We start from the raw sequence: 14,400 nt of genomic DNA, 5'->3' as shown, positions 1-14,400 counted from the left end.
TAGCTGCAGAACAACATGGATTTATTCCTAAGCGATCTACCAGTACAAACTTAGTTTCATACACATCCAACATAACTCATGCACTCCAACAAAGACATCAAGTTGACGCGATTTATACAGACCTTACTGCAGCTTTCGACAAGATCAACCACCGTATAGGTGTTGCCAAACTCGAACCTTTTCTTAGTTGGTTACGTTCTTACCTATTTGACCGTCAAATGAGCGTTAAAATTGGAGATACTGTTTCCCTACCATTTGCTGCTACCTCCGGATTTCCACAGGGCAGCCACCTGGGACCCATAATCTACCTGTTATACATGAACGATGTCCAACCTTCACTAAAATGTGCCAAGCTTTCCTATGCCGATGACTTCAAGCTACACACCATCGTAAAATGTCTTCATGATGCAAGACTTCTTCAATTTGATCTAGAAATCTTCGCCAATTGGTGCAGCAACAATCAGATGGTCTTGAATGCATCTAAGTGCTCCGATATATCCTTTACTCGTAAGCATTCATCAATTATTTTCAATTATGAACTATATGGCAATAATATTCAGAGAGATACTTCTGTTAAGGATCTAGGCGTAATTCTTGACTCAAAGTTAAGATTTAGAGACCATGTTTCATACGTATCATCAAAAGCTTCCAGTACACTTGGATTTCGTGCAGCCAAAAATTTCAAAAAATGTGCACTGCTTAAAGTCTCTCTATTGTTCTCTAGTACGCTCGATATTAGAATATGCATCAGTGGTCCGGGCACCATTCTATCAAAACAGCATCAGCCGAATCGAGACCGTTCAACGCAAGTTCTTACGATTTGCCTTGCGTCATCTTCTCTGGAATGACCCGATTAATTTGTCCGCATGCGAAGACAGATGTAAATTGATCGGTCTAAACCTGCTCAGTTCTCGTCGCAATGTCGCAAAGGCTTTGTTTGTCTCCGATATTATTCAAGATGCTATCGACTGCTCCGCATTACTTCAACAGCTGAACTTCAACATCCATCGTCGTATTTTGCGATCCCATATTTTTTCCGCCTTCCTGTTGCTAGGACTAATTATGGTCATAACGAACCCATAGCCAGTATGAGTCTTATGTTTAACCTTTGATGTCTTCGACTTTAATTTATCCCTCATCAATAAAAAAGTTTTTTGAGGTCATATCCACTGTTTGGTTGCTTTCGTTTATAAAATTTTTGTGTTATGTTGTAAGTAGTATTTAAGCAAGTTTCTCTTTTCGAGTTTGTGTTAGACATAGTTAATAGGCACTGTACTTACTTGTATGTCGTATCATTGTATATTATTTATATTCTGTGTATTATATAGTAATTAGCTTTTTTGTCATTAGGGTTAGCATATTGCCTATTGACAATGAAAAGATGAGAAGGTTTTATGCCTACTGGGGAAGAGGCAAAAATGAGCTTCACTCCAGTGGGCTTTTTCCTACTCCACAAATAAATAAATAAATAAATAAACGTATGATTTGAATACATGGTTTTGAGTCCAATTTAGAATTGCTTGCTAGTTATATCAAACTGTGTTAGAACGAAAACATAAGTTATGTTTTTCGATTTTATCAACTCTCACGTCTTGAAATCCATAGTTTTACGTTTGGTTTATAAAGTCGGGTAGTTACTATATAGCATTGCTGCAGTAATTCCATATTGACTTTTAAATAGGGCTAATAAGATTTGTAAACAATCTTTTGTTTTACTGATTTCTCTTAATTTGCTATAATTTCAAAGCAGAAAACATTTGAAATTGCTTCTACACAAATCTCTTTAGTCGTTTTGAAGAATTGATATAGAATTAATCCCTATAACAATGAAAAGAATAGACTAGTACTGAGAAACTGTGACCTGAGGCATATTTCACGCTTTTTACAGATTTATATTACTATGAATGGCTTGGATTAATAATATTGTTATCGGTATAAACTAATGTAATACTTTATTTTAAATTTAAAAACTCAATATGTTATAGCAATCTGCATCAAAATCAACGTCAATATTTAGCTGTGAAAAGCATGACAAAATGGAGAATCATTCTTTGCCGTCAGTAATTACCAAATCAAACAATTTTTATATTAATTTTAAAAGGTTTTATTTTGATCACAATGGTTTCGTGAGTCGTTGTTCTTATGCGCCAGTCATAATATGTTCGTGACCCGGATGGGAAGGGTTGTTTGTAGCACCAGTGATGTTCTGTTGAAAATCAGGAGAACAGGATTATTCACTGCTAAAACAGTAGGGACTACACATTTTCGTATTAAGAAAACTTATTCATTGCTTTTTTGATTTCGTCTTCTTCTTGCAGGTGACTTCTGTGGTCCGACACATCATTTTTATAAGTTTAGTCGTGAGCCTATATATCATATACAGAATCCCAATTACTCCGGCCGCAACATCCAACAGCAAATACTGGTACCATGGTAGTCTGATGGCTGCTGATTTCAAATGATGAGCTCCTCGGTGGCGTATTACATACTCGATCCAAAACACCGACTCTTCAAGCGGATCTTTTGGATTATCCCGAAATAGTACCGACAGACGGTTCGCATTCCACTGGAAACCAGGGTCCTTCACAATGTGTTCAATTTTCCCTTGAAACTCCTCGACAGTCACGTTGCTAATCTTCATTGTAAGACCAACGCCGGCGCTTTGGAACTTGAGGGCATTGGAGTGTTGATCACCGTAGAACGGAGCAAACAGCATTGGTCGGCCCCAATAGATCGACTCTTGCGACCCGAAGATGCCTCCGTGAGTGACAAATAATTTCACCGCGGGATGGGCAAGGATGTCATTTTGAGGTAACCATTTCCGAGCGAGAACATTATGCGGTAGTTCGGGCACATTGTCACTTTCCCATTTCCAGAGAAAGCGGTACTGGGGCAGATTTCGAAATACCTGCAGAAAAATACGTAGAGTTTCAGCGGGCATGGCGGAGCTTCTTAAGAACGTCCCGAAATTGATGTAGATTGCTCCGGAAGGTGAGCTGTCCAGGAAATGCTGTAAGTGGATTAAAAATGGATTTTGTTAATTGCGAATGCACACTTTTCAGCTGAGAAAATTGCGTTAGTTTTTCTGTGAGTATCTTTTGTATTTAGTGTTGTTTTAATAAGCCTAAGCATAAGTGATCGCACGTGTACTGCTATTCCGTTTTTTGACAACAATCAGTTAAGATTGCAAAATGTTGATTAGAACAATATGCTTGGAAATAACATGTTAATTGTACCTTCTATTAAAAATGTTTCTACAAAATTTCAAAAGAATCTAACTATCAGGACTGAAGTTGCAGAACCAAACAATAGAAGGTGTCCTTCAACCTGAGTGACTGTTCAATTTTCGCTCTTCAAAGACTTTTCTTAATTGGCAACATGTGCATTATTTTGGAATGCGTACCGAATGCTCCGGAAGTCACAAATAATTAGAAAATCTCTCCATACATTTTTCTGAATAAGCATACAACTAAAACATTTTTTTGGTCAGATTTAGCCAGAAACCACTAAGGAGACAATTACTTAATGTGAACAGAATCATATTGTTTATGATTCTAAGGATTGTAATTCACCCTACAGCTCTAATCTACTCCCAATCGTAACATACGGTATGATTGTGAAAGTAGTTCACAAGAAAGCAGTCGACTATAAATAAATGATCATCGCAGATTCGAACAAAACTTTGAAGTTGTGTTCGGTTTATGATTTCCTCTGGCAATTAGAATATTGTAACACAAGAGCAAATTTTCAAAAGAAGTAGCAGTTTTTGCATGTATTACTTTCAAAAAAACGTTTTTAATCCACCTAACAGTGTGATGAGACATTTCTTATAACTCATCACTTTTCGGATATTATATCGTTTGAGAACATTTAGAACTTGATGCTTCGCGATGTTTTTGATAACACATACTACATGGGATAGTGGCAGAACTCAGAGAATCGCTCAAATCAGCATAGGACAACATCAGTGCTAGAAATCTCAAACCAAATCAATGGGAAAGCGAAAAAATGGCCCATAAAATAGACATACCAACGAATTATTGTTAATGCTCTGTTAATAAAACATCTATATTGTGGTGGGAAAACTGAATTTTCCTAAAGGGGTTATATATTGTACTGAGCCGAAAAATCGAATTTTTTTTTGAATCGATTTGAAGTTAATACTTTACTCAAATTTCCAACGCGACTGAGAACTAAGAAATCAACGCTTTTTATTTCCTATTTAAGAACTATTGTGTTTTTTTACATACTAGATTGCATGATTCAGTGATCGAAACCCAAAACTTCATAAAGTATTTGAAATTAATAAATTAAAATTTGTTTTTGCTATTGAAATTGACAAAATGATAGTATAGCCCCTTTGGCGATTGTTTACTTTTTCGGTCCCACCTATCAGCATTGAAGTATCGCCCTTACGTTTTTGCCTTTCTCAATAGAAAGGTATTGCAATTGCTCTGAAAACCGACTTTTTAACGGAGGCCCGGAGGGCCGAGTGACATATACCATTCGATTCAGTTCGTCGAGTTCGGCAAATGTCTGTGTGTGTGTATGTATGTGTGTATGTATGTATGTGTGTGTGTATGTGTGTGTGTATGTGACCAAAAATGTCACTCATTTTTCTCAGAGATGGCTGAACCGATTTTGACAAACTTAGTCTCAAATGAAAGGTGCAACGTTCCCATAGGCTGCTATTGAATTTCTAATGGATCCGACTTCCGGTTCCGGAATTACAGGGTGATAAGTACGAACACGCAGAAAATGTCGATTTTAATAAATTCTGCAATGAATGTATAAAGGTGAAAAATTTTTCAAATTATGACCACAACTGCTTCGATTTGTAGTATTAGGTCACTAACATCCATTCAAAGTCTATTTGGCCACATTGGCCACCATCCTCGGTTCCGGAAGCCCCGGCGGAAGTATCTAAATTCAGAATAACAGTCACATCGGTTTCTCGGAGATGGCTAGACCGATTCGACTAAACTTGGCCTCAAATGAAAGGTATTGCGTCCCCGTAAATGGCTATTTAATTTCATCCCGATCCGACTTCCGGTTCCGGAGTTACAGGTTGTGGCGTGCGATCACATAGCAAATTGTGATTCAAACCGATACTCCGATGAAAGCAAAAAAGGTAAAAATTTCGCTAAAATGTCTCTCAAACAACTTAAATTTGCTGTTCTAGGTCACCGACGGCCAACCAAACTTTCGTTGACTACATTAACCACCATAGACGGTTCCGGAAGTGCCCGGGAAAAGCGGCCATCTTTCAAAATTTACGAACTCACATCAGTTTCCCGGAAATGGTTGGGCCAATTTTCACAAACTTAGTCCCAAATGATAGCTATAATATTCCCATAGATGTCTATAAAATTTCGTACGGATCGCTTATATGGTTCCGGAAATATAGACTAAATCGTCCGGTCACATATGAAATTCCCATATAAGCCAGAACTCAAATTTTTTTTCAAAGGGGGGACCCCATGAAATTTCAGAAATCGAATTCGTATTTTTGATGCCAAACATCTTTAAAATGCATGAAACGTCGAGATTTTATGTTATCTCGAAAAAAAAATTTTTTGTTGTAAAAATCGACTTTTTGGGACTTTGCCGATTTCGCACCTTTTTTCAGTTCAATATTACCGTGGCTGTTTTTTTTTTTAAATTTTAGAACTCGAACTCTTTTAATGAATATAAACAACGCACACATTCTCGTGATTCATGATTGAGAAAGGCACAATTGCACCGCTAGGTGGATTAAAATAGGTTTTTTACAATAACTACCGTTCTACACCACCGATTTCGTCCGTGTTTTTTTAATAGCGATCATTGTTACTATTTACAGCTGGTATCAGCTTGATAAGGGGTCGTACACAAATGACGTAGCTTTTTTTCGGCGATTTTTGACCCCTCCCTCCCCCCTCGTAGCATTTGGTCACAAAGTTCTAACCTCCCCCTCATAAATAACGTAGCATTTACCTACCCCCTCCCCCTCGACCAGTGCAAAGCGGCCGGGGGATGAAAAAAAAATTGCATATGTTTTTCAATTATTTTAAGGGGTTATATATATCTACAGGTACATATACTAATGAATTTTTCTAGTTTGGTGGTTTCTGATGAGCTGTTGGACTGGAATCGCACACAGAAAAAAATATTTTGTAATTTTTAGTGCATTTTCATGCACATATTTGGAGCATGAATATAAATGTAAAATTAAGTTCCACCAAAAATCCACACGACTTGTCGTGCTTTCTTCAACGAATTTTATTATAATTCTACACGTGGAATGAAAATTACAGTTTCTTTAAACGGAAAACCAATGCACTTCAATGTATTTTTTACACGCTTATTGCTGTAAAATGAATGACATGTATTGATGTAAAATTGTATGCTTTTTGATGATCCATTTGAGTGCATTGATTTCAACGTAATTTTCAATCAAAGTTTTGATTCAATCTTTGTATGTTTACATTCGTATTGATTTACATGTAGTTTAAATTTCATTATTTTTTGTGTGTAGTCACGGCAAACCTCTTTGGAAAAAAAACGGAAATTGCTATAACTTTGACAATTATTAATATTTATTTATTTTCTCAAGTGGATTTTGCAAATTGGACATTGTACTACGCTAAACGTATAACAAATATTTCATAAAAATATGGCTACATACCTTTATAAAAATTCAAACTTTTCCATTTCTTCCCGCATCTCAACATATAACCCCTTAAATACATGTCCTTTCAAAGTTTTTGACGACTTTTATCAACATTTTCATTACAACAGCAAATTGCGTGCAAAATAAGCCCATTTCATGACAAATATAGTGTTGATTCTTTTGTTTTGAATTTTATATGTCAATTGGAGCATGAGGAGAAGTTCTCTCAGTTCACAATCCTGCAGCTGCCAATGATTCTAAGAAGCATACGTCCATCTAAATTACTGAACTTTGTTTGGTTGAATCCGAACTTAAAATTTAATTCAGTTTCCAAAATAAGTCTACTAATTAGCAACATTAGCTAACTAGTGTAGCAAGTTACATCCGCATACAAAATCTTTTCGTATTTTTGCCAACTTGTAATTCCACGAATCGTAAAATTTACCTCATGAAAAACCGCATTCTCTAAACAATGGCTTTTAAACTTAATGCTACGTCGCACATCTTCTGACCCTACCCTCCCCCTCGTCACACTTCGTCACAAATTTAGTATACCCTCCCTACCCCCCAAAATGCTACGTCATTTATGCATGGCCCCTAATCCTAAAAAAATACGAAAATAACAGTTTCGCCTCTAAACTGCTGGCAAAAAAAGTATCGCCCTGTTGGTTTGCATGGAGCATGGAGGGCGATACTTTAAATTAACAAACAAAAATACAGTTTCGCCCGTTGTATTTTTTGCTGTAGTTTAAGAAAGCAATATCGTAGAATCAAAATTTTTAGGTTAATTTGTTGCGTTTCAAAGCCTTCATTCGTATGTATGAAAAAAGCCCTATGTTTACATTTGTAAGTATCGCCCTTTTCACAAAAAAGCGTTGAAATGAAATCGCAGCTTCTGATATCACGCTATCTCTGAAGTGCATGCGTGCATAGTTCCAAATTTTACTTCGTCATCGACTTTTTCTAAAGGTGACTTCCCAGTAGTATCCTTGATTTGAAATATTATCGCTAATCCTAATGCCAAAGAACAAATAAAAACCTCTCGAAAACGAACCGTTTGGGAAAATCATCATCATTACTGGAATTTTCATTTTCGCGAAACTTTTCGATAACCTTCCGTCTCTTGCGTTAATGCACTGGGTGCACAGTGCTCTGAAAATCTAGCGAAATCGTCTTAGGGCACCAGCGGGTCTAATTCAGAGCTATCTGCGCGGCGAGTTAAATCTGTAGAGAATACTAAAAATTAATTTCTATTCCATAATTTTCAGTTCAGCAATTCGAGAGATCATGAAAAATAGGCTACGTTGTGAAGCGATGGTCACTATTTATTAAAAAATCACGGTTAAATAATAAATAAAACTATTAAAAAATTTCAAATAGTTTATAATTTTCACAAACTTATTAGGAAAAACTGTGTAATTAGCTTTCGTAATATTGTGTAGGAAAAAAACTAAAAATTTCAGTATTTTCTCTATCTGCAACATATAAACCCTTAAGTATACCAATTAATTGGTATACGAATTGGAATAGGTTCGCCAAATTTTGGAAGAAGTCTATAAACCCCTTGAAAACTACCTAAAAATTGTTGTAGTTCGATGCAATAAAAAATCTCCAAAAATGAAATGTACCTATTAATGTGAAACACAGCGAATAATACAATAAAGACCCATTTTTATCAGTTTCATGGTGTACTTTAGGCTGACAAAATGGGGACATTGACTAAATCGGGCAATTTTTTTTTCTTTATAATAAACTGAAGCTGTTAAAATATACTTCTCGTCCCTTGATGTAGTCTGATAACTATTTCTGATTATGATGAACTTTTTATTTTCGCATATTTCGCATATCTTCATGATAAGGAAAACATGCTCAAGAAAGGATTTACTCGAATTCAGTCTTGTTCGTCTGCTAGAGCCCATCAAACATATGTTCATTTTTGGCTGATAAAATCGGGGTTTCAATGTGTTATAATAGATATTCAGCATTCGAAGAAGTTACTTTTGAACGAGTGTAGAACGACTTTGTTTCTACTTACTTGAAATCAGCGGCGTAGCCAGAAATTCGGTTTGGTGGGGGTTTGGTGAAAATCGATTATACTGTCCAAACGGCATAATTCCAAAAATTCACCATAAATACTTCTTGGACGATATACCGTCAAAATTATTTTATCAAATGATGCGCTGTTTAACGTTTGTAAAACTCATTGAAAATACTAAACCTCCGAAATTGGCGGTTTTAAAATGATGCTATCTTGACCTTAAATTACTGTTTTTGAACATTTGACCTGTACATATAATTGGTCATACAACAAAAATCAAATGCTCATCAAAATCGATCAGAACCTGCTAGAATCGAATGGAAATCGTCATTTTTCATAAATTTCTCTCTACATTCGGAAAGTGTTATCCTCGTTATTAATCATATTACGTTTTCGTCTCAACTCGACGCATTCCCAAAATAAAAACCTGTTTTAATCCACCTAGTGGTGCAATTGTGCTTGTCTCATTTGTCCAGACTACGATTCCATGGCTGGTTATGTTCAATACAATGGTGGAAATGAATATTACATGTTCAGTACGATTTGCACATACATACAATGGATCGACAGCCACGATCTTGAGATACTATGTTATACTGAAACATCGCTTGAAACCGGCGGCGGATCATGGAGAAAGATCTGGGAGGTCCGGGTCCTGCCGAAAATCTTCAACTTGTTAAGAAATTTTAAACTAGTTTTAATTTTAAAGTAGCAACCCCTCACTGCATACTCCCTCCGGGCCGGTATGATTGACGATTTTCAGAGTGATTGCATAACCTTTCTATATGAGAAAGGCAAAAATGTACCAAAGTCCAAACAGGTCAATTTTTGTCAAACATCTCAATGTTTCATGCATTTTAAAGTCATTTGGCATCAAAAATTTGATTTTGAAAATTTTTCTTTTCAGTTTATATGGGAATTTGCTGTGTGATTGCACTCTTCAACTCGTAACTCCGGAACCGGAAGTCCAATCAATAAAAAAAAGCCGATGGGAAGGTTGTACCTTTCATTTGAGACTAACTTTGTGCAAATCGGTCCAGCCATCTCTGAGAAACAGAGGTCACATTTTTTTCCACATACACATATACAAACACATACATACACACACTTACACACAGACATTTTCCGATCTCGACGAACTCAGTCGATTGGCATATGACACTCGGTTCTCCGGGTCGGGATTAGATTGACGAATTTTAGAGTGAATGAGAAAGGCAAAAACATTTTTAGCAAATGTTGAAAGTTATGCATTTTTTTGGTGAGCAGTTCTATGTTTCATAGACATTAAATCAATTTTAACTTCGCTTCCTATTAAATAAAGACCCTTATTACAGTACATTTCTACAAAAACTACTCAATTTGAAAATAAATCTGAGGATTATGATTGATTACAGAACTCTGGAATTTTCTATTGGAATGTTTTCAGGCAGGAATTTGATATTGATGCAATTAGACAACTGTGAAATCAAGACCAATAGATCAGTTACATATCAGGACCCCATTCCGACAATTTATCAAAAGTCCTCATGATGTTTACAACAACAGGTTATCACCCAAGCAGCACTTGCAACATGTTCTAGAAAAACAATAAAAGTTATATGTTGCATTACAATGACAACAGAATTGCAAAAAACATGACTGTTGGATGTGTGAAACACAGCTGCTGCACGTTACATCTTAGTTATTTATTTGTGGTGCTTATGTTTTCTGAAACAATCAACTTTGACACATATTATTGATGTTTTTTACAACATGTTTGTGACTCTACTGCACAGCTAAAATAATTTTGTTGCAAGCATCATCGCGTAAACTGGAGATGACATTATTATTCAACTTGTCAGCAAATTTGATTCCGGATACACTTATAAAACTTTTACTCAACTTCAGTTTGTAACATAGTAGAAATAAAAACAACCGCCATATTTATTGATAGAATGAATTCTTTCTCGATAAAAGTTGCTGACGAACAGTTAATATGCATAGATTTTTTGATCGGAACCCAAAATTTTCATCATTAATATGCTTCAAATTTTTGATTACTCTCGAAAAAAGCATATTTGAGCACAGTTCTTTGCGTACGATAAATAATTCACAAAATAAGTACAAAATTTATTGAGTTTATATCAACGTTGTTTTAAGGCCCTTTAAAAATATCAAAGTATTTTCAAAAATTACTCGATTCAATTTTGTTGGTTAAACATTTTCACCCACATTAATAATATTGTCATAATTGAATGTGAACATAATATTTATACTTTGTTTGCATAACAATTTCATGAAACACATTAAGTGTCATTTCATTTCGACAAAATTGTTTTCAAAGCAATCGCTAGCATTATTGCAACAATCTTTGTTGTTATTATGATTCTTGGTACATCATTCGGAACAAATGAACATGTTGCCTATAAGCTCCGCCTCTTGCGCTTTTTTAATTGCATAACAGTTGAATAACGCTTGCTGCAGTAATATTTTCACAAATTAATGTGTGACATTGGTGCTGTAAAAACAGCTTATCAACATACCGTGTTGCTTGGGCAATCCACGCATCAGATAATTGTTATTGTAATATTGAATTAAATCAGTCAGCATTAATAAATTTTCAACTTCAATCCAATATTTTTTTTGGGTGTGGTGGTGGGGGGGAGTTGTATGGTGTTAAAACCCCAAAAACCTTCTCTTGGCTACACCGTTGCTTGTAGTTATTTATTTCGCTTTTCATTTTCCGATATGTTTCAGATCGATCCGAGGGTTATAAGTTAGAAAAATTGCAGTCAGAAGGTTCGCACAAATGAACATTTTTGCACTGATAAGTTATCAAGTTCCTTCCAGACAACTTGGAAGTGTTCGGTGATTATTTCTAGCGGTTGTAGATAGAAAAATGAAATACAAAATTCGTTTTATCGAAATAATGTTTGGCTTATTTCAATGGATTATTACTATATTGAACAATAAATAGGCGACAAAAAGTAATCCACATACAACAAGCCATAACTTTTAAAGTATTCAAAATAGATATTTGAAGTCTTCAGTAAAGTTATTCGCAAAAGTAAGAGCTACAAATTTGCTGAAGGCATCATTTCGATATAATCACTTCCAAGAAAATTTGTGAAAATATCTCACTCATAGGGTGATTAATCAGCAAAAGCACAATACCAAAAGAAAGAGCATATTGCCTCCATTATATTCTCCGAAGATACTATTGACCTAAAATAAGCCGTTTTGGCGTTAATAATAGATTACATGTTTTTGGTCATATTTCTGGCAATGGGAAATGATAAAAATCCTTCGTCCGCATTTAATGTTTAATATCTCTTTTGATAATAATCCGATTTCAACAATCTATAGCTTGTTCGAAAGGTATTCGTTAAAGCTGTCTAAAAACATATAAATTGTGAATCTATATTCTCAATTTCGGCAGATAATTTAAAAAAAACTGCAAAAAACGCCATTTTTACGCATTCAAACATTCATATCTTGGAAACTAAACATCAGAATCAAAAACAAATTAATAGCGTTCATACTGTTTTTTAATTCTTTAATTTAAAATTGGTTTGGATAAGATCGGTTCAGCCATTGCTGAGAAACACGAATGAGAATTTGTCCGTTACATACACACACACAGACACACACACACACAGACATTGTCCCAAATCGTCGAGCTGAGTCGATTGGTATATAAGACTCGGCCCTACGGGCCTCGGAAAAAATCTTGAAAGTTTGAGCGAATTCTATACATTTCTTTTATAAGAAATGTAAAAATGTTCGATTACCATATTTTGTGCAGCGAAATTATCCGAGAATAAGAGAGAATAACTAGCTCTGTGCTAAAAAAATATATACTAAAAACAAAATTTAAGTTGAAAAATTAAATTGCAAAAAACTCATGCTTTTCATTTTTTTGTTTTTCCTTGACGAAATTCTCAAAAGAAAAGAAACATTTTAAATGTCGTTGCATCATGGAGAACTTATCAGTAATAAACTGTGAATTTTATACATAATACGATTCTAAATGTCATTTCAAATCAAAATGCTTCAAATGAAAATTTTCCAAAAAGTGGGTTATTTGTAACTTATTCACGTTTCTGCATCAAAAACTAACAACAATCAAATGATTATCTGTTAAATACGAAAACGATTTTTTAGCATATTTGAATCATGGAGTAGCTATCAATAAGACAAATTTCTTAATAACAACTGATAACATTTTTTTAACTAAACGTTTATGTCGATTATTCGCAGAAATTTTTTTTTCTAAATCCTTATTTTGAGTGTGAGAACATAATTTCATATTTCATCGGGAAATAATAGGTCAGACGCCAGCTTTTCGTGAAAAGCTGGACGTTATATCACATGCTTACTCTTCGATTGCTGATCGAAGTAGGCACCTGTGCCTATTTCTGACCACAAATAGAAAACTTTTTAACTGTGATTATGATAAATTGTAAATTATTCAAACATGACTAAAAAGTACATTTTAAAATCTTTGTATTCTTTTCTTTCGTATTGTAGGTAACTATACTGTTATAACATTGGAAAAGCGTAATGGTTTTCCCAATTTCCTACAAGTCTTCCTATGAATCATACGAACCTTAACATCCTGCGGTAACTCCTTCGCCGGCCTAATGTGGACGCCTGCTATATCAACCATTCCGATCATTTTAGGTCTCGGTCTGAACGACATGATATGGCTGTTGGTTAGGATCACACTGACATTCGTATCCAACTCCTCCAGTGTTGGCATGGATACTGCTAAACTTTCAGTATTTGCAAAATATTTCCGAGCCATCGTATTCTGTTCAGGTAAATAAATAAACTTCCGATAAGCCCAATCGTACGTCGTTACTATCACATTGTAGCATCGTTCTACAAAGTTCATTTCATCAGTGAGTTGGGTGAAAAAATGTGGCACAAACGATAATGGAGTTATCATTCCAAACGATCGATCAATGTAGTCCGTGTACCCCAGTGTATCTGCAATGGATTAAACTGATAGCAGATCAAATACTTTACCGGTAAAGTTTTCTTATAACTTATTGTTACAATCGGAGCACTATACTTGTATCCAAACATAAGAAAAGCCTCCTGAACAAACTGTTCAGCAATAACCAGATCGTATCTTAGGCCTTCCTCTCGCAAAAATTGCTGCACATTTTCCGTTTCGAAAGTATGCGCCGTTGTAGCCAACCCTAGCCACCAAAGTATTTTCAGCTTGAAAAATGGGCTACTAAACTCCGTTGAGCGATAGTACGATTCCATCGGTAGATCCCCTTCGAAATCAAACATTGGATTGATCAGTACCTCCCGGTAACGATCGCTGTAGTTCGAGTTCTTCAGGCGATAGTTTGTGATGGCAGTGATCTCGTGACCTCGTTCGAGCAGTTCATTCACAATGTGCTCGAACATTAGCCAGTGGCTCATGCCAGGGAATGAAGAAACTAGCAAAATGTTAGCACCATCGGTGTGGATTCTCTGAGCGAGAAGTGTGACGAGTACTGCGATCACAGATGTTTTCATATTCTGGTGAGTGCAAGAACACTTATTACAGACTGTTTACAACAATGTGACATAGGTTAAACTCACCATATTCGGTTTTTGTGTAGTTTCAATCAGTTAGATGACGATGGAAACTGATGAGCCGAACCAGCCGGTGTTATTGACCTGCTTCACTTGACACGAACTATGACTGACTGACTGACTGCGGAAGATTAGA

At 35.5% G+C, this 14,400-nt stretch overlaps 1 protein-coding gene across 1 annotated transcript; it reads right to left on the bottom strand.

The window, feature by feature from the left end:
• Positions 1–2,086: 2,086 nt before the first annotated feature.
• LOC131681755 (UDP-glycosyltransferase UGT5-like) lies at positions 2,087–14,400 on the bottom strand. The gene is made up of 4 exons (XM_058962764.1): positions 14,271–14,400; positions 13,721–14,207; positions 13,279–13,661; positions 2,087–3,010 (listed from the first exon to the last, which is right to left on the bottom strand). The coding sequence occupies exons 1-4, from the start codon at positions 14,271–14,273 to the stop codon at positions 2,285–2,287; spliced, it is 1,599 nt and encodes a 532-aa protein (XP_058818747.1). The 5' UTR covers positions 14,274–14,400; the 3' UTR covers positions 2,087–2,284.

This window comes from Topomyia yanbarensis, chromosome 2, assembly GCF_030247195.1.
Source record: "Topomyia yanbarensis strain Yona2022 chromosome 2, ASM3024719v1, whole genome shotgun sequence".
Taxonomy (NCBI): Eukaryota; Metazoa; Arthropoda; class Insecta; order Diptera; family Culicidae; genus Topomyia; species Topomyia yanbarensis.
The sequence above is the reverse complement of the archived record's forward strand: the minus strand, read 5'-3'. Positions and strand labels throughout refer to the sequence as shown.

Bases quoted from the DNA above. Each gene is read 5' to 3' on its own strand.
- LOC131681755 (XM_058962764.1), bottom strand. The intron at 13,662-13,720 runs GTTATAAGAAAA...AATCCATTGCAG, and splicing joins TGCTCCGATTGTAACAATAA to ATACACTGGGGTACACGGAC. The intron at 3,011-13,278 runs GTTCGTATGATT...ATCCACTTACAG, and splicing joins AGTTACCGCAGGATGTTAAG to CATTTCCTGGACAGCTCACC.